The sequence below is a fragment of the Hyaena hyaena genome, unplaced genomic scaffold, assembly GCF_003009895.1.
Source record: "Hyaena hyaena isolate Hyena2069 unplaced genomic scaffold, ASM300989v1 scaffold_112, whole genome shotgun sequence".
Classification (NCBI taxonomy): Eukaryota; Metazoa; Chordata; class Mammalia; order Carnivora; family Hyaenidae; genus Hyaena; species Hyaena hyaena.
Window position 1 is genome coordinate 2,917,798 of NW_024080744.1, and position 25,994 is coordinate 2,943,791.

At 41.9% G+C, this 25,994-nt stretch overlaps 1 protein-coding gene across 4 annotated transcripts in view; it reads left to right on the forward strand.

Annotated features, from left to right (window-relative positions):
- Positions 1 to 25,994, forward strand: part of FNDC3B (fibronectin type III domain containing 3B) — a 356,123-nt gene that overhangs the window by 241,178 nt on the left and 88,951 nt on the right. For all 4 annotated transcript variants that reach the window (XM_039236525.1, XM_039236526.1, XM_039236528.1 and 1 more), the window contains exons 7-9: positions 11,577 to 11,635; positions 20,448 to 20,599; positions 23,798 to 23,857. In XM_039236525.1, coding sequence (XP_039092456.1) covers positions 11,577 to 11,635; positions 20,448 to 20,599; positions 23,798 to 23,857 — 271 coding nt within the window. The remainder of the gene's footprint in view (positions 1 to 11,576; positions 11,636 to 20,447; positions 20,600 to 23,797; positions 23,858 to 25,994) is intronic.

Consider the following 25,994-nt stretch of genomic DNA (forward strand, 5'->3'; position numbering starts at 1 on the left):
CCCCTTTCACCCAACTGCCCACCCCTCTGGTACCTATCATTTTGATCTCTGTATTTATGGGTTTGATTCTGCCTTTCATTTCTTCGTATTATTCCCCCAGATTCCCCTCCCATTTTGAGCTAATTTTTGAGTGGTTTGAGATTTCACCCAATTTCATTGTTTGGCATATGTTTATTTCTCCACTTTTCCCACCATCATTATTTGAAAAGACCCTCCTTTCTCCATTGGGTACTCTTGTCTGCCTTGTTAAATATCAGGTGAACATACCATATATGCCATGGCTTAATTCTGGGCTCTCTGATCTATTCCATTGGTCAATGTATCTGTTTTTGTGACAGTACCATACTGTTTTTATTACTGTAGCTTTGTGGTATAGTTTGAAGTTTAGAAGTGTAATACCTCCAGTTTTGTTATTTTTTTTCTCTGGGTTGCTTTAGCTCCTTGAGATCTTTTGTGGTTCCACACAAATTTTAAGATTGTTTCTTCTGTTTCTGTGAAGAATGACTTTGTTATTTTGATGGGGTTTATGTTGATCTCCAGATGGCTTTGGTTAGTATGGCCATTTTAACAAAATTCTTCTGATTGATGAAAGTGGGACGTCTTTCCTTTTGTTCGTGTCTCCTTTGATTTCTTTCAGCAAAATTTTGCATGGTACACATCTTTTACTTCCTTGGTCAGATTTATTGTGATTGGAATGTTTCTTTTTCAGATGCTTCCTCATTAGTGTAAGGAAATGCAATCAATTTGTGTATTTTGATTTTGTATCCTGCCATTTTGCTGAAATTGTTGATTAATTCTAACAGCTTTTAACTGGTTGTGTGGGATTTTCTATATACAGGATTGTATCATCAGCAAATAGTGATAATTTCACTTCTTTCATTTCAATTTGGAGGACTTTTGTTTCTTTGTCTTGCCTAATTGCTCCAGCTTGGGCACCCAGTATTGTATTGAATAGGAGTGGTGAGAGTGGCTATCCTTGGCTTTGCTCCTGATCTGAATGCAAACACTTTCCATTTTTCTCCTTTTTGTATAATGTTTGTTACATATCTATGGCCTATATTATGTTGACATATGTTCCTTCTATACCCAATCTGTTAAGGGTTTTTATCACGAAAGGATGTTGTAGTTTGTCAAATGCTTCTTCATTTATTAAAATGATTGTGTAATTTTATCTTTCATTTTATTGATAATTATTACATATTGATTTGTGTATGTTGAACTATCTGTATTACATCTCAGGGATAAAACCCACATGGTAATGGTATATAATCCTTTGAACGTGTTCTCGAATTTGGTTTGCTAATATTTTGTTGAGAACTTTTGCATGTATATTCATTAGAGATTTTGGCCTGAAGTTTTCTTATGGCATCCTTATCTGTTTTGGTATCAAAGCATTGCTGGCCTCATAAAGTAAGTTTGGAAGTTTTCCCTCCTCTTAATATTTTGGAAGAGTGTGAGGAGGATTGGTATTAATCCTCTTTCTGACTGATTCAGTCTTGGTAGGTTGTGTGTTTCTAGATATGTATCCATTCCTTCTTGGTTAGGTAACTTGTTGGCATATAATTGTTCATAGTAATCTCCTATGATTTCTTTGTATTCCTGTTGTATCATTTGTAATGTCTCTTTTATTTCTAATGTTGAGTCCTCTGTTTTTTACTTGGTCTGGCTAAAGGTATGTCAGTTTCATCTTTTTTGAAGAACCAGCTCTTGGTTACATTGATTCTATTTTCTTTTTTCTTTTAATTTATTTACGTTGAGAGAAGAGAGACAGAGAGAGCAGGGGAGGGCCAGAGAGAGAGAGAGAGAGAGAGATCATGACCGGAGCTAAAATCAACAGTCAGTGCTTAACTGAGTGAGCCACCCAGGTGCCCCCTTTCTATTTTCTGACTTCTATTTCATCTATTTCTGTTCTGATCCTTAATATTTCCTTCCTTCTGCTAACTTTGGGCTTAATTTGTTCTTTTTCTAGTTTCTTGAGATGAAAGTTAAGTTGTTTATTTGAGGTCTTTCTAATTTCATAATGTATATGTTTATTGCTGTAAACTTTCATCTCATAACTACTTTTGGTTCATCCTACAATATTTGGTTTGTTGTGTTTAATTTTCATTTGATTTGAGATAATTTATTATTTTCTTTTTGATTTCTTCTTTTACCTGATGGTTATTTCAAGTTTGCTGTGTCTTAAAATACCATTTAAAATGGCTGGCTCTTGGATTATTGAGTTGCTTTGTTTTAACTTTAATTTCTAAAATATTTAGAAACCAGAAATACTTAACATGTGACTTTTTTCTTTCTAGTCACTTAGAAAAAAAATTTGTAATTTTTATTTTTGAGAGAGACAAAGACTGTGAGAACAGGGGAGGAACAGAGAGAGAAGGAGACCAAAGCAGGTTCCAGGCTCCGAGCCTGACACAGGGCTCAAACTCAAGAACTGCGATATCATGACCCGAGCTCAACCGACTGAGCCACCAGGTGCCCCTCTAGTCACTTTTAAATAAGTAAATCCTTGGCTAATAGTGGCTTTTGACAATCTGAATAATTTGGATAAATTTTAGATGAATTCTACTTTATGCTACTAAAATCTGTCACTAGCAGTCTGCACATTTTTGTACTTTTGGTCAAGTGATCTTAAGCCAGAATATTAATCAGGTATTTAAACCAGAAATCTTAAGGAAGCGGACAAAGGGGCATAGAAAACAGCTTGAAGGGCCTCCCACTGGCTACATTTGGGAGAGTTTTAGCATTGAAAAGAACGACTGCAATGGAGCATTATAATTTTTTAATAAAAAACAGTCCATGAGTTCAAAGATACCCAAAGTGGGAGAAAAACTAATAAACATAGAAAAAAGGACAGAATTAGGAATATCGCCATCTTGCAACCATTAATGTAATATTCTCTGGCAAAGATCATCACTGTTTTGGGGCGCCTGGGTGGCTTAGTCGGTTAAGCGTCCGACTTTCGCTTAGGTCATGATCTCGCGGTTCGTGGGTTCGAGCCCCGCGTCGGGCTCTGTGCCTGACTGCCAGCTCAGAGCCTGGAGCCTGTTTCAGTCTATGACTCCCTCTCTCTCTGACCCTCCCCTGCTCACGCTGTCTCTCTCTCTCTCCTAGAAATAAATAAAAACATTAAAAAAAAAAAAAAAAAAAAGATCATCACTGTTTAGCCACCAGGTGAAAAGAGGAGAAAGTGCTTGCTCTGGGGAGAAAGAGGTTACATAACGCTGTAACCAAGTGATTACAGTGCAGGACATCACCAGAAGGTTCCAGCTGGTACTGTGTGCTTCCTCGTGTAATGGATGGGAAGTACATCTATACAGAATTCTTGCCAAAAGCTTTTAATTTGGATAGAAGTATGAGGACGTAGTCACACAGTCCAGATAGCGGTATATGCTGTAAGGAAACTGGTCTAGACTCTTCAAAAATATCAACCTTAGGGAAACAGAAAAGTCCAGGGGATTTCTGTTCTAGGCTAAAGGAAACTAATGAAACCTGACCAGTGAATCTAACATGTGTCCCTTGATTACATCCTGGATTAGGGGGGAAAGGATTAAAGATATTATCGGAACAATTGGGTAATTTGAGTATGGAATATACAATGTTAAATCTTTAGGTTGTGATGTTATTGTTATGTACAAGAAGGTTCTTGTTCTTAGGAAAGACATGCTGAAGTTTTGGGGGTAAACTTAAGATCTTATCATAAGATCAACAACAACTTCCTTTCAAGTGGTTCTGAAAAAAAGTGTGTGTATGTAGAGACAAAATGTGAATGTGCAAGTATAGCAAACATTAGCAGTTGATAAGTTTGGGTGAAGGGCATATGGGTGTTCATAGTACTACTCCTTCATTTTTCTGTACATTAAAAATATTTTACAATATATAAGTCAGGCAATTTTATGAAAAATTTTCCATTTCTAGATTCGTTCAAAAAATGGCAATATTTGTCAACATTAGACCAATGATCCAGCCATAGACCAATTGATTGCCATACACAGTAGCTGCCCCCTTTAGATAGGGTGAGGGCTTTTTCAGTTTTTCACAGTCTTTACCCTTCCCTTTTGCCTAATATATCCACCTTCTTTTACTCATTGACATTACCTGCCTGGTGGCTAATATGCATTTTGAATATGTATATACTTTGCTGATTTCCTGGGTAGGGTAGGTTGTACCATGGGTGGTAATGACTTTTCCATATGCTAAAACTCTGTGGAATTATTCGGCACCCTAGCAAATGAAATTAGCTCTGAATTTGATCCCCATATCAGCTGATGAGCTTCACTACATTCTTTGACCATATGTAGCCATCCCCAAATGGATATGTTAGTCATATGAGACATCAATTCAGAAAACGTATGTATGCTTTCTTATACCATACACAAAAACAAATTCAAAATGGATGAAAGATCTAAGTATGAGACAAGAAACCATCAAAATCCTACAGGAGAAAGCAAACAGCAACCTCTTTGACCTTAGCTGCAGCAACTTCTTACTTGACATGTCTCTGAGGGCAAGGGAAACAAAAGCAAAAATGAACTTTTACGACCTCATCAAGATAAAAGGCTTCTGCACAGCAAAGGAAACCACCAACCAGATGGAATGGGAGAAGGCATTTGCAAATGACACATTGGATAAAGGGTTAGTATCCAAAATCTATAAAGAACTTACCAAACTCAACACCTCAAAAACAAATAATCCAGTGAAGAAACGGGCAGAAGACATGAATAGACACTTTTCCAAAGAAGACATCCAGATGGCAAGCACATGGAAAGATGTTCAACATTGCTCATCATCAAGGAAATACAAATACAAGCCACAGTGAGATACCACCTCACACTGGTCAGAGTGGCTGAAATTAACAACTCAGGAAACAACAGATGTTGATGAGGATTTGGAGGAAGGGGAAGCCTCTTGCACTGTTGGTGGGAATGCACCCTGGTGCAGCCATTCTGGAAAACAGTATGGAGGTTCCTCAAAAAATTAAAAATAGAACTACCCTATGACCGACTAATTGTACTACTAGGAATTTATCCAAAGGATACAGGAGTGTTGATTCGAAGGGGCACATATACCCCGATGTTTGTAGCAGCTCTATCAACAATAGCCAAATTATGGAAAGAGCCCAAATGTCCATCAACTGATGAATGGATAACGAAGATGTGGTGTGTGTATATATGTATATACATACACACACATGTACACACACACACAGACACACACAATGGAATACTACTTGTCAATGAAAAACTACTCGACAGTGAAAAAGAATGAAATCTTGCCATTTGTCACAACATGGATGGAACTGGGAGGGTATTATGCTAAGTGAAATATCTAGGTCAGAGAAAGACAGATATCACATGATTTCACTCATGTGGAATTTGACAAACTTAACAGATGATCATAGGGGAAGGGAAGAAAAAGAAGGTAAAAACGGAGGCAAACCATGAGAGAGTCTTACATACAAAGAACAAAGTAAGGGTTGATGGGTGAGAGGGGGCTAAAATGTGTGATGGGCCTTGAGGAGGGCACTTGTTGGGATGAGTCGTGGGTGTTATATGTAAGTGATGAATCACTGGGTTCTACTCCTGAAGCCAAGACTACACTTTATGTTATCTAATGGGAAAATTTTAAAAAAAGAAAAAAGAAAAGAAAATGTAGGAATAAAAACTTGAAAGCTTGTTACATAGATGGTATAAATATTAAGATTCATGGGGCACCTGGGTGGCTCCTTTGGTTAAGTGTCCGACTTCGGCTCAGGTCATGATCTCACGGTTCGTGAGTTTGAACCCTGCTTTGGGCTCCATGCTGACAGCTCAGAGCCTGGAACCTGCTTCAGATTCTGTGTTCCCTTCTCTCTCTGCCTCTCCCCTGCATGCATTCTGTATCTCTTTTAAAAGTAAATCATAAAACATTTTTGAAAATTAAAAAAAATATTAAACTTCTTTTTCAGTTTTAATGTGTTAAGATTGTTCTCTCTGGAGTCTGCCTGCCTGTTCATTGACATAGTCTTGCAAAAATTTTGAATAAGCTACTTGAGACGGTTTCAATGTGACATGCCAAGTCTTAATGAAAAAACATTTTGTGGAAATGTTTACAGATGCCAACGCAGAAAGTAGTGTATAAACTTTAATTACCTTTGTAAGTCGCTCTATCCTGTGTTTAAGCGATTGCCTTCCTGTTACACACCCAGGGAGGGTACCCGCTCTTGCTGGATAATCATGGAGTTGAGCCTTCCCCCAAAATAAAAGAGCTATATCTGGCACAGGTTAGGGCTCAGCTAGCCAGTGAAACGTCTCAAATACACAGAGAGAAGGAAAGGACGGGACTGGTGTAGAATCAAGCTTGCCAGGCAAACATATCTACCTATTACTTTATCCATTTTTGTGGGGTTTTCATCCCTATTTAATTTGATGTTTTTAAAAACGCTGGCTGTGTGTGTCCAGACCCATGCATAAATACGATTTTTGTGAAGTAAACACAAGAATGCAGTTTGGCAGAAATGAACCTAGAATCTCCTAGTATTTCAGGTAGATCCCAGTCTAGTTGGCGTTCAAAGAAGATGGATGAGAGATAAACTTGGCGTTGACCTGAGAGTCAACAAAAGTATTATATCCGGCTCTTTCCCTTTTCATTCAGGTCTCAGACCTAGCACTTCTCGAATCCTATAGTATTTGACAGCTTTGGCCTGAAGAGACCCATTTTTGCTGACCAGTGGGTTAATGTAAATATTCCCGGTAGGACTTTGCTCAAATCCTGGGCCAGGAAAGAAAGTCATTCCTTCTCCTCAGTTCCAGAAATATTGACAAAAGCTCAGAGGAATCAGCCACCTTGTCCCATTTACAGCCCTCTTGTCCAGCCAGGTGCTCCATATGCAAAAGGAATTCACCTCTCCTCTGCCCTTTCTCTTACGGCCCCACAATCTATTGGCACCCCAAGTTCCCTTGAAACTATGTTCCTAAACTGGAAGGCAGCTTTCCACAACATATGTTCACCTGCCTACTGCTTTCTCTTGAGTGTTGAGAGTCTGGTATTCCCTTGGCTGTCTTTCAGAATTTCCGATAGAGTAACCACTTAACCAGCCTCATGGCTAGAGCGATATTTACTTTTGTATTTTTAGCATCAGGATGATTGATATCTGAAGAGACCTCTAGAATATTTGTCCTTGGGGATTAACTGCATTGTCCTAGATTATGTAAATGTGTTCCTTGTGATTTTGTACATTTTTAATATTTGATTTTTAACACCATTAACTCTGGATTATAATCACTAAATGGAGGTTCTTAAGCAATTAATACTACTTTTGTATGCATTTATTGATTCTTCATTTTTCTCAACATAGGTAGTGTTTCAAAAATGAAGATAGCTATTTTTTTCTCCTTAGAAAAGCAATTCAGTAAGCATCCTTAAACCGTCTTATTTCATCCCCATTCATTCTCATTAGCATTGGTAGGCAGTGATTGGATATTCAGCTTGTCCTTAATTATTGAGTCATATTTTTCTTTTTCATCCCACAGGATTTATTTTGATTCATATAGTTCTTTTGTTGAGTTGTGAGTTGAAGCCTCCTATCCCTAAAATGGACATGACCAGAAGTTACATATTTTCCATGTCGCTTGTTTATTATGTATAATGTATGAAAGATAGTCGCTAAGTCAGCTTTTCGGCAGATCTGAGAAAGCATATTCTGTTATGCCGGGCATATCTGTAAATGAGCCGTGCGGATGAGAACTAGACGGAAGGTTTACAGAGAATAATGCTGATGTCATTGCATTGGAATGAAGGGGCTGTTACAACCATAAATACATTCTATAGCTAGCAGCTAAGTGTCTAGCTGTATTTCTTTTCTAAGATGGAAAAAATGTGAAGCAAACCAAAGAAGTAAATTGTGTTTATAAAGGGGGCTATTTTAATTAGTTTAGGCCTTACAGTTATTCAAACAGTCTGAACTTACAGTTCTTTTTGGAGCAAACATGAAAACCATTATTTGTGGAAAGTTTAAATTTCACATGACACATATTCTTTCTATGTGTGTGGGTTGTTGTGTTGTTGTTTTTTTCTTTTTTAAAAAAAAAATAAAGTATGTTTCTTCCTTGTGTATTTTTATTTTAACTTTCCTTTGCTAAAAAGCGCTTCATTTTCTTGGGAGGAGATTTGTTTTGGGGAGAAGAAAAATGTAAGTCCCCCTTCCCTGGTTGTTTTTTTGTTTGTTTGTTTTTGTTTTTGTTTTGCTGATTTGCAATTTGGGTGATTCTCAGCTCCCTGGGACATGTTTAAAGTGGAGGCTTCCATTTTAACTGCATTTTAAGAAATTCCCAACCTCCCAAATGTGTCTGTGTCTGCAAAACCGCACGCCTGCTTGGAACGCTCTCTGAGAGTACCCTATAATCCTTTTTTACTGATTGGCACCATCTTCACTGCAAAGAAGAGGCTTCTCGGTGTTGAGAAGGTAGTGATATGAGAGGTGGCTTGTCAGTCTATCCATGTCAGCCATGGTCACAACAGAATTAAAGCAAGAGGAAGATGATTTTAATCTGTTTGCTTATCTCATGGCAGTTTTCCTGCGAGGAGAAAGAAATACAAAGTTGGCCTGTAAGATTTGCCTGCGGATTAATTTACTCACTGCAAACCAGAGGGAGGAAGGCAGGCCTGATAATGAAAAGAACTTCATCCTACAGCCTTGTGCCAGAACGTTGCATTTTTTCCCCCTCTTCTAAGACAATCTGTTGCTCGGTTGTCACACCAAAGTCTTGAAGGAGGTAAACACAGAAACAAACGAGACACACAGTTTCCTTTTCTTGATGATGATGATTATTTACTTTGAAAGAGAGAATCCCAAGCAGGCTCCACGTTGTCAGCATGGAGCCCACATAGAGCTCGAACTCACAAACCGTGACATCATAACCTGAGCTGAAATCAAGAGTTAGACGCTTAACCGACTGAGCCACCCAGGTGCCTCATAGTTTCGTTTTAACTTGATATCAAAGATTTCCTGAAGGCAGAGCACCGGGACTGTTCTTTTTGCTTTTGCTCGTTAATTTTTGTGACCACATTAGCTGTTCTTCCTCACTCACGATATGGTATGTGTGTGAGACCATAAGAGAGGGTGAGGTAGAGACACGGAGAAAGCAAGCATGGCAAGCAACCGAAAGTTGTATCCAGACTCTGAAATACAGCAAATAGCTGAACTCCAAGGATGTTTAGTGGAAAGGGTGATAATTCGTAGACTTCTCCGAGGCCTGGTTAAATCTTGCCTTGGGAGAGGGAGGCCAAGGTCCGAGTGAACTCAGTTATTTAGGTGGTAGAGTTGTGAATTTTGGCATTTCATACTAGACTGTTAGCTTTCAGACCAGAGTTTATTTCACATGTGGTCACTGTCACTGTAGCTCAGTTAAACGGCTTTTATTTTCACTCTCGTGTGTGCAAACTATATGCCTGGCATTTATTTACTCTTGACCTGTGGCAGCACAAATGGAAAAGCATTCAGTAAATGTGGTGCGGATGCATTTTTCTCATCATTTTTCGTATTCACAGTTTATAGAGTCTTGAAAGAAAGAAGGAATCCAGTCTGGCTTTGATACAGTGCTGCTCCTGGGACAGCAGGCCGGCGACTGTCCCGCCATTACCTTCCTCCCCTCACCCTGCCCTTGGGATTTTTGATCTTCGCGGAATCCTTTGTTTATTTGGCTCCATTCATGCCCTACTTTTTCTTCCCTTTGTCACATACCTTCTGCCCAGATCCAGAGGCCTCTGCTCTATTTCTCTGACAGCTTTCTCCGAGATTACACACACACACACACACACACACACACACACACACACACACACAAAAACAACAACAAAAAACCCAACACAAACCCACCGAGGGATCTGGACGGTTTCTGCTGCTGCCTGCCTTCCTCCATGCACCTCAGGGTGAAATACCATCCGCTCTTGTGTCTCCACATCCTCTCCCTCGTCACCCCCAGGTCCCTATTAATTTGTCATGATGCAGTCAGACGTTCTCTTTGCTTTTGGACCAGGGACTGGTCTTGTAGCCCCAGGGGAGACCGCATCTGCTGTCTGAGCCTCAGTTTCCTCATTCATTCCTTCTCGTCATTTGTCAGTCAACACCCGCAGAGGCTGTGCTCAGCACCGGAGATGAAAATTGTGACGGACAAAATAGACTTCAGTGCTGCCCGCTGTCAGAAGACTGAGCAGAGCATGTCTGTCCCTCTTGGAGGGGGGCTTGTGAAAATGAGCAAGGTGACAGTCCCTCGAGCAGCACATACCTGGGTGCTCAGAACACGTCAGCTTTCACTGCTGTAATCAAAGACAAACCCGGACAGCCCTGACCTCTCTATGGAAGTTGTTTTCATCTCAGTCAGGACCTTTCCTTTGTATTTCTGGCTCTTACCCGAAACCCATTCTTTTCCGTTTCAAACAGATCTCCGCACCACCCTCTCCCCCTTCTTTTCCAATCTCCTTTCTCATTTTTTCCTTTTTCTGTCAAAAGCCTGGCCATTTCTCCTGTCATTTGCGTTTGAAAGCTGGTGGGAGGGAGGGGCCTCCAATTTTTGTGGGACAAAGTGTCCTTTCTTGCTCCTGTCTTTTGTGCCCAGGATCTAGTACATAGTCCTGAGGATACTTCTTGTGCTGAGCTCTTTAGTTCTTCCCTTCTTCTGTATTGAATAGGTGATTATCTCCGGTCTGGTCTAAACCTTTCTTACCTCAAGGGTGAGGTCTGGCTTCTGGCTTCTTGTCCTGGTACCTGTGATGGCAGAAGGAAGCAACGACCTCCTCCAGTGAATTGTGTGAATGTTTCTATTTCTATGAGTGTTTGAAACTATAGGGTCCTGCAAACTCTAGAATAGCCAGAGATTCCAAAAGTTTTGTCTTTGACATCCGAACCGGTTCATTCCCTCCCCCTCCCCCGCTGCCCGCAGTCCTTCAGCATCCATACCTCTAAAACCAGTTCTGTTCTCCTGATATTTGCTACCATCCCCAGCCCAGGCCAGCTCTGTCCTTCACCTGGCCAGTGCGGCAGTGGACGGACTGATTTTTCTCCGGTCGCTCCTGCCTTTCGTATGTCCGTTATTCATGCGAAGCCAAACAGTACTTTTCAGACTTGGAAAAAAAAAGATCACGTCAGTCCCTCTACTTAAGCACTTCAGGGTCTGCCCACTGAACTTAGAATAAAACCCGAACTAAAACATCTGAACTCATAGCCCTCGATGAATTGGCCACTGTCTCATCTCTTAATTGGTCTCAGCTTCCAGCTGCACGCATTTCCTCCTCTTCTTAGGACCTTTTATTTTCTGTTGCCTATTGAGTTATTACATGGAACTCAGTGTTAATCTAGCCAACTTTGTGAACATGTAAACTGAGATAGTGGCACATTAGCACAACCACAGTGAAATCCCCACCCCATCCATCGTCCTTCCCATTCCGAATTTTCGTCATCCTGTCTGTGGTACCAAAAGTTCACGGTAACAGGCAACTGACTTCATGATCACTCTAGTTAAAGGCCTTGGAGGAGGAACTTGACAACATTATTGCCTCCTAATGGTATTAACGGTCTGTCTTTTTTCTCTTTCTCCATGCAGAGTATGAATTGGAAGTAAAGAGGGTGCAAGACATTCTTTCAGGAATAGAGAAACCACAGGTATGTCTTCTGGATCTCTCGGCACAAGTGACACATTCTTAAGCATTTCAAGTGTGCTTTTCTTTCACCGCATAGTAGGTAAACAAAAGGGCCCCCTCCTATTGCTGGTTATTTATAAGCTGTGAAACAGTGTTGTTATTAATGGAGCATGAAAACACAGAACAACAGTCTTCTGTTTTGTCACAATCCATCAAAATGTCTCCTTTATTTAGATATTCTGAATGCAGGTAGGTATTCTTCCCTGCTTCCAAGGGCACATATCGTCCCCCAGACACTCCGCCCTCCCACGGGTCTCCACAATCATTTTCTTTTGGCAATGTCCTTGAACCTGTGTAAATATAATAATAATAATTTTTGAAAACATCAGTGATTCCGAGTATTTTTCCAGGTAAGTTTCAAAAAGGTATTTAAATATTAGCTGAAAAGAAGTCCAAGGTATCGAGTATAATGGCAAGGGAAAAAAATTTGGTGGGAGTGATGATATTGCGAGGTTTTAAGTCTGATTTTGCCAACCGCTTTGAAATCCAAGTGACAAATTCAAAATGTTGACTCAGCCTTTCATTTGAGGTCGGAGAGCCAAAGTTCTTTGGATGTTTTCCGGCCCAATTGGAAACCCTTGATCCCTTGTGCATTTCAGATACTGAGGCTTTTTAACAGAAGAGCTCAAACATGTCTCAGGGTACACAGTTGAGTTTGACTAAAACCTAAAAGCAGGTGCATTGGAAGATGGGTCCCAGAGGGAACTCCCGGAGCAGGGAGCCTGCACGGACTGTGGTGTGAGGAGCAGGTTGCTACGAGAGTTTGGGGGCATAGAAGTTACATCGTCAGGGCTACACTTTCCGGATGCTCAGACGGTTGACAGATGCATCGGTGTGAGAAGAAGACGACCCGGGAGGCAGGCACCGGGAATCTGTTAAAGTACCACTGGCAGGAGGCTACAGGAGGCAAAACTCAGGTGGTGGCCCTAAGCGTGCGATGCACAGGAGAGGATGTGTACCAGAGCCGTGGAGAGAAGTCCGTAAGGCATGATAACCTACCAAATACCTGGGCTTTCAGGCTCGGACATCTCCACTGAGGAGTTGCTGTCTTCGAGAGTCTCCCTTGATTGCTGTCCCTGCCCATCAAGTGGGATTCTCTCCCTGGTACTTAGAACCACCACTACTACCCCAGCCTCACTGTGCTCCGCGTCTGTGTATGTGTGTAATACGTTGTACACCATTTACTTGTTTCCGTGTCTTTCCCGGTAATCCGTGAGTTCCTCTAGAAGGGGTTTGTGTCTGTGTACTTTTGATGATTTACGGTGCCATTCTTGGACGTGTTGAGTGTGTCTCACTGGCGGGTCACCCAGGAAGGTAAACACAGTGTCTGGAGGGGCAGTGCTGGGGAGAGAGGGGAACGAGATATTGATCAGATCACACGCATAGAGTTATAGTTCAAACTGTTGGCGTAGGAGCAGATGATAGTTCTGGGGCTGGGGGGTAGAGTATAGGGAGAGGTTAGAAAAGGCTTGGGGAGGGGCGCCTGAGTGGCTCAGTCAGTTGGGTGTCCAACTTCGGCTCAGGTCATGATCTCACAGTTCGTGGGTTCGAGCCCCGCGACAGGCTCTGTGCTGACAGCTAGCTTAGAGCCTCGAACCTGTTTCAGATTCTGTGTCTTCCTTTCTCTCTGACCCTTCCCTGTTCTCTCTCTCTCTCTCTCTCTCTCAAAAATAAATAAAATATAAAAGAAAAATCTTGGGGACATAACTGTGGGAAAAGCTTGTATTCATCATATAGCAAAAGGAAGGAAACCCCATGAGGAAAACAAGAGTCGTAATCAGAGAAAGCAGAGCACCAGGTTATTTGACTGTCTCTGATTCAGTCACAGAACTTCATAGGCCTGTTTTCGTCATGTGAACACACACTGTGTTTTTATTGAGTTATTCTTTGTCATTTCTTTACAGCAGAAGTGACAAAGTCTATCTATGTCTGTTAGGATTGTGTGGCTCTAGCAAGATAAAAAAGCACTATTTAAATGCACTAGTCCCGGGGCGCCTGGGTGGCTTAGTCGGTTAAGCGTCCAACTTTCGCTTAGGTCATGATCTTGTGGTTCGTGGGTTCTAGCCCCGCGTCGGGCTCTGTGCTGACTGCTAGCTCAGAGCCTGGAGCCTCTTTCAGTCTGTGACTCCCTCTCTCTCTGACCCTCCCCTGCTCATGCTGTCTCTCTCTCTCTCTCCTAGAAATAAATAAAACATTAAAAAAAAATTTTTTTTTAAATAAATACACTAGTCCTTTCCTTGATTCAGCATTTATTATGCTCTTACTCTGTACGCTTTTTAGAGCAGGGTGGATAGACTAACTTTTATGTAAACAGATATGACAAGAGGTGTAAAATTGGTAAGATTGTCATCTGAGTGGTCAGAAAGGCCAAAATAGGTCTCACTAGGCTTACATCTGTTGGCAGGGCTACATTTTCTGGAGGCTCTGGGGAGAATCTGTTTCTTCATCTTTTCTGGCTACTTCTGGAGGTTGCCCGCATTCCTTGGCTCCTGACTCCTTCCATCCTCCTGTCTGCTTCTCTGGCCGATGTTCCTGCCCCACTGTCACTTATAAGGACCCTTGTTACTACACCAAGCCCTGCCAAATAATCCAGGATCATCTCTGCCTCACAAGAGCTTCCGTGAATCACATCTGCAAAGTCCCTTTTACCTTTTAGGGCAATATATTCATAGGTTCCAGGGATTAGGATGGGGACATATTTGGGGGTCATTCCTTCCCCCTTGTCCCCACCTAAACCTTCTCGGCCTGGTGCTCGCCCACTCATCATCCCCAGCCCAGTTAGTTGTTTACGCATTTTTTTCTCCCTTCCCTTCTCTCCCTTCTTCTTCTCCCGTGTCTCTGTCTGAAGTTCTTATTCATCACTGGGTCTTACTTATCTTTGTGCCTCTAATGTCTAGCACTGTCCTTGGCACATTGTGAACCTTTCACAAATATTTGCTGAGTGAATGTGTGGCAGACCGCAGTGGCTGCAGCTGGGTTCTAGCAAGGGAGACAAATACCTGACGGCCCGCCAGCACCAGGCGAGGTGGAATGTGGGGACAGCCGGTGCCAGAGCTCGAGGCAGCGGCGTGGAGACGAAGGGCCTCTGCTTCGCATCCTGGCCCTCTGGGCCGCTAGCTGTCCCTGTGACCTCCCGGAGCCTCGGTTTCCTCACCTTCAAAAGATAGGATAAAAAATACCACACGAGACTATGGGAGAAGCAAACTATATGCTCCTTAGAGAGGACCTGGGGTGGAGTATGTCTCTGCAGTTTATAGCGTGTCATTATGCAAAATGGAATTCCCCCCCACACTCTGAAATGAGAGAGAGAGTCCAGCTGCCTTCCGGGGAAAGAAGCGGAGTACGGCAAGTTGGGCACTTTGTTGAATAATTTGTTTTTCTTTTAGCCACGTCCGATAACACCTCTAAATAAAAGGCGCATATTTTTTCTTTGAGATTTTGTAGATGATTTGTCTTAGGTGTGGAAAGAATATTCAGGATTTGTGGATTCCGGTCATCTTTCTAGAGCTTTGGACACCCTGAATTGAGCGCGTCATTTACTCTTCAGAAACCTGGATGCTACAAAGAGCCAAACACGGAGTCACGGAGTAAAACCGTACGGATTTGCTAGGGGTTTGTTCCAAGACTGTAAGAATAAAGTGCCTTAAGGACCGCTGTCGTAGCCACTGCTCTGTCAGAGAAACACATTAGGTCTAAGTGATTAGGAACAAACCTGTCTCCGCGCCTGCCGCCTCCAGTGCAGCAGGATTTAACCCGCTCCGATGTCAGTGCTGGAAGCCGTCCTTCCACATACTGCCCGGCTGTTTATTTTCAGGATGTAAATAAATGTAACCTGCATTGTTTCCCTCTGCTAATGTTTAGTTTGTGGGAACAGTTGATTTGCCGGTTCCGGAAGTGAGTACACTGACCTAAGAGAAACAATTGTCCCTCCAAGAAGCCATTCCTCGAAAAATAAACAACGGTCTATCCGAAAAGGTTTGACGGTGCTTAGCACTTAAGGGATTATAGAAACAGATGATGGTGAAATGCCTAGATTTGAGTCTCTCTCTCTCTCTCTTTTTTTGAATAATGATCTCTGACCTTTTAACTTTTCCATTGTGTTATTATTTTTCATGCTGGTCCTTCTGAAGTGAAGCCAATATTTCCATGGCAATATCTCCTTAGTGTTCTCCCTGATTGGATCTGTAGGCCTCCATAGTTCACTCCAAAGTCTTGACCAGGTTTAGAAGCTTCTTACTTACACAGAAATAGTTTTTAACATGGGCAGAACAGTTCAGTAGCTTGATGAGAGTAAATGGCATTTTTGTTCCAAATAATAAATATAATTTGCCCATAATATGGTCTAAGAACTAAGATAGCAAAATTTTACAGAAAAGTATTAAAATAACGGACAGGAGAGAAGGGGGCGCAAGGACAGCGAAAGATGATGTATGGAATAGCTACCCGAACATGCAGCCTTAGTTCCTAACGGATATGCACATCTATATGCGTTTAACTAGCAACTGTCCTCAAGTTGGAGTCTACATTTAACAAATATATAGGCAACAATGATTTCTAATCAAGCTGTAATTATTTAGAAATAAATGATAGTTTCATGACTCCTTCAAGATACTTCAAAACTGTTCAATTTCTCTGAAGGCTGGCTACTCGTAACTGCCCAACGGACCCTTTTCCATCTCTGGGGCCAAAATAAGTGGCGGTTTCGGTCTTGCCTAATAATTTTGTAACTAGAAATCATCACTTTTATTATCATCATAAAGGAGATGGACTTCTGTTTACAGTCGAATAAACAAACAACAGGAAGCCAGTTAGTTTTATGGCTTCTAAACTTCTTCTTTTGGATGTCGGCCATGATGCTCCTTGTGACTGTCAGCTTAGCTGCCCTCCGTGTATCTCCGTGGTCACTGCTGGTGAGAACGTTTTCCCCACAGAGAGAAAGAGACTTAGAAGTTGATACTCCTGTGAGATTGCTTTCGCTCTGAAGTAGACCTGAACCAGCCAGAGTTCCTAGAGCTCAGATCTCTCATTAAGGTTATCACCTCCCTTGACACTTGGAGTATATGTCTGGTGCTGAGGGTTCCCCTTTACGTGACATTCTTTTGAAAGGCACCGTGCAATTTCCTGGCATCGTCCTTGAAATGGAAGTGAGTTCCAAGTTCTAACAGAGACAAGGCACTCTTTCTCTCAGGAGGAGGATTCCAGTGCCTAAAGAATGGAAACCTGAGGCCCTGGAGTCTGAAAGGGATGGAACAGGAGCGCCGAGGGTGGGGCGGGGGGGGGGGGGGGGTATGGGTTCCAGAACAGTGGTAGTACTCTAGGTGGCAGGCTGCTTAGCTCCAGGAAAGAATTCCCAGAAGCCAAGGCTGCTGTCCTTTGCAAACAATGTAGAGTTCTCAAAGTGTGCTTCTGACAGTCTGGTGTGTTGGAAGAGTGCATGTGCACAGAGATCTGGGTTCAGAGGACAGTTTGCTTTCTTAAGGCTTGCTCATGGAAACTAGAGGGGGTGCTTTGGTGGCTTAGTCTGTTAAGCGTCTGACTTTAGCTCAGGTCATGATCTTACAGTTCATGAATTCAAAGCCCCACATGGGGCTCTCTGCTGTCAGCACAGAGCCCACTTCAGATCCTCTGTCCCTCTCTCCCTCCCTCCCTCTCCCTCTCCCCTGCTTGCGTTGTCTCTGGGAGTCAGTTAAGTGTCCAACTTTTGTTTGAGCCCCACTTCGGGCTCCTCACTGACAGTGCTGAGCATGCTTGGGATTCTGTCTCTTCCTCTCTCTCTACCCCCCACCTTAAAATAAATAAACTTAGAAAACATACACTTGAGACTTGCTCAGGGAATCTACAGAAAGACGGAGCATTATTTTAGTTGATGCTTCTGGTGTTGCACATCATTTGAATAATAATTTAACCAAGTCCTAAAGGAAGAAAGTAAACTCTCAACAGCTGAGGAAAAAGAATTTAAAGGGCTAGGAATTTATGGATCCTTGTTCTGTATCTAAAGTGCTAGCATTTGGCAAGCAACTTTGAAACGTGGTATTATTTCACACCACCATTCAGAGAATCAGTGTTACTACACACTGTGTTCTTGGAATTGTGCACACCAGCTTTTTATCACCTCAGTGGAGTGTTTTTCAGTATCTAAGCAGCCCTCTTTTTAATTGTAAACTAACCTCTTCATAGCAAAATATCTCTTTTTAACCTAAAAATCATTGGGATGCCTAGGTGGCTCAGCTGGTTAAACATTCAACTCCTGATATCATTCAGGTCATGATCTCATGGTTCTTGAAATCGAGCCCTACATCCCCGGCTCTGTGCTGACAACGAGCAGCCTGCTTGAGATTCTCTCTCTCCCTCTCCCTCCCTCCCTCCTTTCCTCCCTCTCTCTCTCTCTCTTTTTGTCTCTCTCTCTCAAAAATAAACATTAGAAAAAAAAATCTAATACCCAGTACCTCAAGATGACTCATTAATGGTGTATCAAAGAATTCAGTAGCTATACTGTATGCACTGTAGAGATACTGCCTTAGAATCTAAGCAGGAGAATGAACACACAAATAACCAAGTAGGGCCTCAGGATAATGAAATGATTGCCCAACATAGGTACCAGCAGAATGTGACCAGAGCACCAAGAAAACAGTGGGGTTGATTCTGAGCACGGGTTTAGGCAGGAATGTACAGAAACCTTTCCAGAATTGCTCTCTAGCTGCTCTGAGTCTCTCTTTGCTATGTGTCTGCTATGAGACCATCTCTCATGCATCCATCTCTCTTCACCAAGTTGGTGTTCTTTGAGGCAGAGATCTCATGTTAGAAAGTAGGAAAGGCAGAAGCTAAGTTCTAGGGGCATGAGAGGGAATGGCATCCTGATGGGGTCTTACAGCACGGTAGGGTCGGGGTGTAGAGCAAGAGGAGGTGCTAGTCCAGAGTCATAGCACACAGCATGATGTTTGATTCTGTAGCAGTGTGTCCCCAGATTTTGTAAAGAGGTGTGTGATGCCAGTCTGCATCCCCTCTGTCACCTGTATCAGACACTCTGATGGTCTTACTCCCTTTGGTTTTTATTTTTCATTCAACAGACGTTTACTAAGCAACCACTGCTCACGGTTGAATATGACTTGGGTCCTGTCCTTAGGGAGTCCCACAGTCTGGTGGGAAAGGTAGACAAATGCCGTAAAGTTGATTTGCAGAGGTAAAGATAACGACAAGTTGCTGTAGAACAGAGGGGTGATGATAGGTGAAATGCTTCAGGCAAGGTTACTTGGGGATAGTGAGGCCTGGCTAGGTTTAAATGATGAGCAGGGATTTAACTAAATAATTGGTTAAATATATCCTCATGCTTTGTCTGTATGGAATAGAAATGATACGGAGGCATCTCTGCTACACTTGGAAAGAATGATGGACTGTGGGCACAGTGGCTCAGTCGGTTAAGTGTCCGACTTCAGCTCAGGTCATGATTACATGGTTCATGGGTTTGAGCCCTGCATTGGACTCTGTGCTGACAGCTAGCTCAGAGGCTGGAGCCTGCTTTGGATTTTGTGTCTTCCTCTCTCTCTGACCATCCCCTGCTCACGCTGTTTCTCTCTCTCTCTCTCTCTCAGAAATAGATAAAACATTAAAAAAAATGAATGACAGACTGAAAAGGAAAATCCAGTATATTCATCGTCCATATTATTCATGTTTTAAGATTATTTTGTGTTAAATTGTAATACTCTGTATAGATCAGATATAGAAATGGAAGAAAAAAAGGGGAAACTGAATAGTTTATGTATCTCTGTCCATAGACTAATAACCTATCACTAAAATGTCTTCATGAAACATGAAGCTTTAGCAGCTGTATTAAGCCTTGTTTTTGATATTATTTAGAACAGTATCCAGAGAACCGCAAAATAACCTTTAGAAAATTAGAATATCTAAGTTCTGTTGATTTATTTTAAAGAATTAGCCTGTGTTAGGTTGGGTTTCTCCAGAAATGGACTATGAAACAAAGATTGGAGTACAAATAGTATATCCGGGAGAGAGGTGCCCCCGGAAGCACCAGTTAGGGTGGGCACCTGGGATGGCAGGTCAGGAAACCCACTCCAGGGTCTCTTAGTGAGCAGGTAACAGCCAGGGGTCACTGGAGCTCAGTCCTGCCGAGGACAGCGGTGTGCAACATGCCTCAGTGTAGTTGGTTCCGAGTAAAGGAAGAAGGTAGGGGTGTCTGAAGGTGTCAGAGTCCTTTGTTCAAATGAAGTCTTATACAGGCTACACCAAACACAAAAAAGCAGAGCTTAGAGAGGTGAAACATCACCTCCACGCACATTTCAGCCTGAGCCCTGGCTCTACTCCCCCATCACTGGGTTCTTCTGGAAAGTGAGGCCTTCAGGGAGCACGATTTGAAAAGAACTGGCTTGGGAGGCTCAGAGGCAACCGGAAAGTGCCTGCCGACATGGCTTCTTTCCCGTAACATGATGGCCAGCGTGGAGGTGACTGAAGGCTCACATTCAACTTTTTACCTTTAATAAAACCTCCCAAACAAGACTGATGACTTGACTCTCTGGAGGATCGAATGTGAATTACGTTATAAGGACAGATGCTTCAGGAGCTATTTTGGACACCAGGACTTTGACAAGGAAGTACAACATACGATATGTTTTTTGTTGTAATTAAAATTGTTTACCTTGCATTAACACTGAGCCAATTTTATGCCACTCCTAATCATGACAAAAATGTTACTGGAAGAAGTAGTGTCTGATGTATATGAAGTGGGGTTAAATAGTTTTGTCTGTGTTTTTCTTCCTCAGGTTTCTAATATTCAGGCAAGAGCAGTTGTTTTGTCCTGGACCCCCCCTGTTGGACTTTCGAGTGGACCCCACAGCGGTATTTCTTTCCCCTACAGTTATGAGGTGGCCTTATCCGACAAAGGACGAGACGGAAAATACAAGATAATTTACAGGTAGCATATATTTCCGTGTGTTTTTCTCTGCTGCTAAGCTGTGCAGTTGGAGTCGTTAAGGAAAATAAGAAACAGGAAAAATGTAGAGGCTTTGCAAATTTTTCTTTAAATAGCTCATTTTAAGAATTAGTGACAATTATAATGTCACGAGTTAGCTTTGTCCAGAGTATTTACCAATCAGAAATGACTTGTAGAGCTGTTTGATGTTGCTGAAATCTCATTTGGTTATGTGAGTTAGTATAGCACTAAAGAAGAATTCCCATTAACGTCTATCAGGGTAAAAAGTGAGTATGATTTTTAGATTTTACATACATCAGTCACGCACATGATTATCTCTTTTTTTGAGCCCAACCATTTTTCTGGTGTTGTTTTTTGAAATTCTCTAATATGGTTTCCTTCCATTGTATCCTATTCCTTACCATCCACAATAGTGTTCTAGCCTGTAATAAAGATTCCTTCAAAGCATTTCACTCCAAGGCTTTCTTTTTTTTCTTTTTTTCTTTTTTAATTTTTTAAATGTTTTTAATGAGACAGAGAGAGAGAGACAGCATGAACAGGGGAGGGTCAGAGAGAGAGGGAGACACAGCACCCAAGGCAGGCTCCAGGCTCCCAGCTGTCAGCACAGATCCCAACGCGGGGCTCGAGCCCACGAACCGTGAGATCATGACCTGAGCCAAAGTCGGATGCTTAACCGACTGAGCCACCCAGGCGCCCCCTTCAAGGCTTTCTTAAATAAGTTTAGCTCACAAGGTAGGGGATTGTCCCTTCTGTGTTATGAACTCCCAGATAGCAACCATCTAAATGAGTTATAGCTGTGTTCTAAATGTGATTAAAACTTTTGAGGGTCAAGCCTTCTCTCTTGTAATTGCTAGGCCCCACCCAGATTGGCAGAGCAGGAAATCAGAGCATCAGTCTTGTTCCCACTGCTTGTCTGACCGCCCTTTGCATGGCCCCCAGAATGACCACTGGAGCCCAGCCTAATGTGGTCACACAAACCACTCCTCTTCCTCGGCCAGAGTGGCGCTCTCTCCTGTTCCCCTGCTGTTCCCGTGCCAGCAGCCTGGCATCTCCCCAGCCCTGTTGTGAGTTCTTAACTTGCTCCAGGACCTGTCTTCTTCTGGACTAAGAAGATGGGGTAAGAGACAGGGAAGGTGGCCCACTAGGCACGCTCACCCCCATCAGTGCCCACTCTGCCTCCGTCGTCCCCTCCCTGGGCTCCTGTAGGGCTCTCCTCAGCCTCTTGCAGTGTCTCCTCTCCTCTGGCTACCTCGCCTCCACACAGAAGCCGGGTCACACTGGGTCGCTCCCCGGCGAGGACGCTGCAGCGACTCCCCACTGTACTTAGAAAAAAAATCCTGACTCCTCACTCCAGCTCACAACCTTTTGATTCTATTTTGAGAAGTCCAAATTGGTAAAGAAATAAAGAGCATGCTTTGCCAAAGCTGCACCAAGAAACCATGAGATTCTATCCATGCCAGATGGCCGCTGGTGACAAGAGGTAGTCTCACGTGGCCGGAGGGGCTGCGCAGATAACGTAAGTGAGAAAAAGAGGAAGACTGGGCAGGAGGTGCCCGGGAGCACCCCTGCCCTTCCTCTGAAAAAGCAGCCATCGTTCCCCTAAAATAGCCTGTTGCTGGAAGGCAATCCAGGCCTAGAATTGCTGGTTGCTTTGGAAATTTTTTTTCCCAAGAAATACTGAAAATCTGAGTTTTATGTAAGCTTTTCTAACGCCAAACTCATTCAGCAAATTCAAAACCACCTTAAAGATACACTGCAGGTCAAACATCAGAACTGTAGGCAGGGTGTGGACATTGGCCTCCGACTGGCAACTTTGAAAAAGTATTTTTATTTGAAATAATTTCAAACTTATAAAATGTTGCAAAAATAAAGGGATCAAGGAATATGGGTAGACCCTTTACCCAGATTCACCCATTAGTAGCTCTTTCTCCTATTTGGTTTACCATTAAAGTTCCTGTTTCTCTCCCATTTTTCTCTCCTCCCAATCTGTAATTTTTCCCATTAGTTGTACATACCATGGCCTTTTATTGCAAGATTCTTTGGTATATTTTCTTACATAGCCACAGTGCAGTTACCAGCTTCAGAAATTTACATTGATAACATACTTTGATCTAGTCCACCGACCACATGCCAGGTTTGTCGGTTGATTAAATAATGTCTTAAACCATTTTTCTTCCCCTCTAGGATAGAATCCTGTCCAGGGTCAGATATTGCAGTTCGTGGTCATACGTCTTTCACCCTTAATTTGGAACACTAATACAGTATTTGTCTTTTGGGACACTGACATTTTTAAAGAATACAGTCATTCCCCCCACCCCCCCCCACCCCAATACTCCCTCACCTTTTAAAAAACTTTCAGTGGAACATTCCTTATTTTGTCATGGCTGTTGCCTCATGATTAAGTTGAGTGTCATTTGCAACTTCTGATCATATAACCGGTTTTGATTTATGTAAGAGAGCTATTGATTGGTATGTGTATATATCAGAGAGCTATTAGTATTGTTATGTGAAGGAAGCACATGGAAATTTCTTCACATGAGATGAGAAATTGAAGCAGTTGAGGTTCCTTCCACGGTGAGTCTACGAAGTACCTTCAGTTGACAACTCTTAAATTTTACACTTAAGATTTATCTCTGTGTTTAATTTCCTTGCTTATTTATTTGTTTTTATGTATTTACTTTGAAGAACTGATAAGACCTTTTAGAACTTTTATTAGTATGTTAATCTCACCATTTCCCCAATCTAGGATAGTATCATTAAAAGGAATCTGGGGCCACCTGGGTGGCTCATTCATTGGTTGAGTGTACGACTATTGATTTCAGCTCAGGTCATGATCTTATGGTTTGTGGGATCGAGGTCCACATTCAGCTCTGTGCCAACAGCGTGGAGCCTGCTTGGGATTCTCTCCCTTTCTCTTCCCTCTGCACCTTCCCTGCTCGTGCTCTCTCTCTTTCCCTCTCAAAAAAGAAATAAACAAAAAAATAAATGTATAAAAGGAATCTAATTTACTAGTTCAGAAGGGTAATAATACCAAATAGGCAAGTTCTTTTCTGGTTTATGGTGGAATCAGACATAAGAGTTCTTGAATCATTGCTGGTACATGATGATGAGACCCAAATCCAACATCAGTCTGACCGTTGAAACTGGTATCATTGACTAATCAATGGTTTTTCTTTGCAGTGGAGAAGAATTAGAATGTAACCTGAAAGATCTCAGACCAGCAACTGATTATCATGTGAGGTGAGTTAGCATATGAGAGCTGACCTGTGTTGGGAATTCAAATTGCTAAAATACATCATGCGCTCCTTTTAAAAAGTTTATGGTTAACAGCACTTGCCTAACCAAAAGTTGCTCTTCCCTGGCTCATTGGCCATTCATTAGTGTTCTGCCCTTGAGAATGTCATGATTATACAGAAGTGCTTGTGGTAATAGAAAATTAGATGATACACTGAGTCGAATTTTAAACACTATTTTAAAGATAAATTTTATATAGTCTTCTAAGATCTTTTGGACTGTATGGTTTACTATGTAATATTTCTGTTCTATAAAACAAGAGCATTTTTTTGTCATGGGCACATCAGTTGTTTGTTATAGCCCATACATATAAGCTGTTATGTTCAGCACAAGGGACTAAGTTCTGCCATGTTGCAAGAATACACTTGGAACTTAAAAGGCAGTAGGTTTTGAAAAAGACAAGTAATGTATGTATCTAATTATCCCTGTTAAGAATTAACCCAATGTGGCAAAACAGTGAATCCATATAATCTGAAATCTGTACTGCGATTTTTCTGGAATCTCTGCTGTGAGCACTCTGGAAGGCAGGGCTATAACTAATCTTAGGAAGAAGCACAGCCAACTGCAGACTTGTGAAGAGGAAAATATTACCTAAACTTGTACAGAGCTCATCTAATTATTTAAAGATACATTCACATATCCATTTGCAAAAAAGGTTTCTGATGTGGCCCATAACACTTTTTTAAATTTAAGTTTTGACTTACAAATTTTTTTAATTTATAAGTTGACCAGAAATGGTCATTTCATCTAAACGAATTTCTAACAGTGGTTTCTCTCTCCATTCTTCAGTTACATATGTGTATATCAGAATTGTGTAATACCATTGCAACATCAAGCACACATTCTTTATTATACTTTCCAAAGGGTCCTTTGTAATGGAGTAGAAGGAACATAGCCTAATAGGAGGAGCATACATTAATTATGAGGAGGCTTGAGTTCTAGTCTGGTTCTGCTGTGAATTAACTGTCTTAACTATGCTTAGTCACATAGAATGGAGGCCACAATTCCTTCTATAACAAAGGTAGGAGAATAGGGGTGTGTTCAAATTATAATACTTTATAAGCCCCATAATGTTTAAACTAAGTTGAAAGCAGTACATAAAAGCATGGCGTTCTATATTCAGTTTTAAATTGGGGCGCCTGGGTGGCTTAGTCGGTTAAGCGTCCGACTTTCACTTAGGTCATGATCTTGCGGTTCGTGGGTTCGAGCCCTGCGTCGGGCTCTGTGCTGACTGCCAGCTCGGAGCCTGGACCCTATTTCAGAGTCTGTGTCTCCCTCTCTCTCTGACCCTCCCCTGCTCACACTGTCTCTCTCTCTCTCTCCTAGAAATAAGTAAAAATATTTAAAATATATATATATTCAGTTTTAAATTGCTTATCGCCTGGTTGTTATGTTGTTTAGAAGAACTCAGTTGCAACTATCTCTTGTTGTTGTTGTTTTTTTAATGTTTTATTTATTTCTGACAGAGAGAGAGACAGCGTGAACAGGGAGGGTCAGAGAGAGAGGGAGACACAGAATCCCAAACAGGCTCCAGGTTCTGAGCTAGCTGTCAGCACAGAGCCTTATGCAGGGCTGAGACCCACGAACCGTGTGATCATGACCTGAGCCGAAGTCGGACGCTTAACTGACTGAGCCACCCAGGCGCCCCTATCTCTTCCAGTTTAAATCAAAACATTTGGGTTTTGAATCAATTAGCTTCAACCCAAACATATTGAACTTTTCACAGTCTATACAAACAAAAAGATTTGTGTACTTTGTGAAACTGAGATGATAAAAGAAATACTTTAGTCCTTCAAAAGGTTGGTTTAACAGCAAGCCAGAACATGTAACACCGTATAGGGAGCCACGTAAATGTTCTCCGTTAGTCGTCGTTAACATATGTTTCCTTTTCTCTCCATCTTTTAACAGTTTATTGTTACTGCTTTATAAAGGTTTACTTTATTAATTTTCTGCTCACTCATGAGCCAACAGTGTCTTTTTAAAGACACTTAAATGTCTTATGGAGTTTGCCTTTTATATTTGCCATCCTGTCTGTAGCTTGCTTTCCTTTCTTTCTAATTCGTCTTACATTGGGTGAATTCTG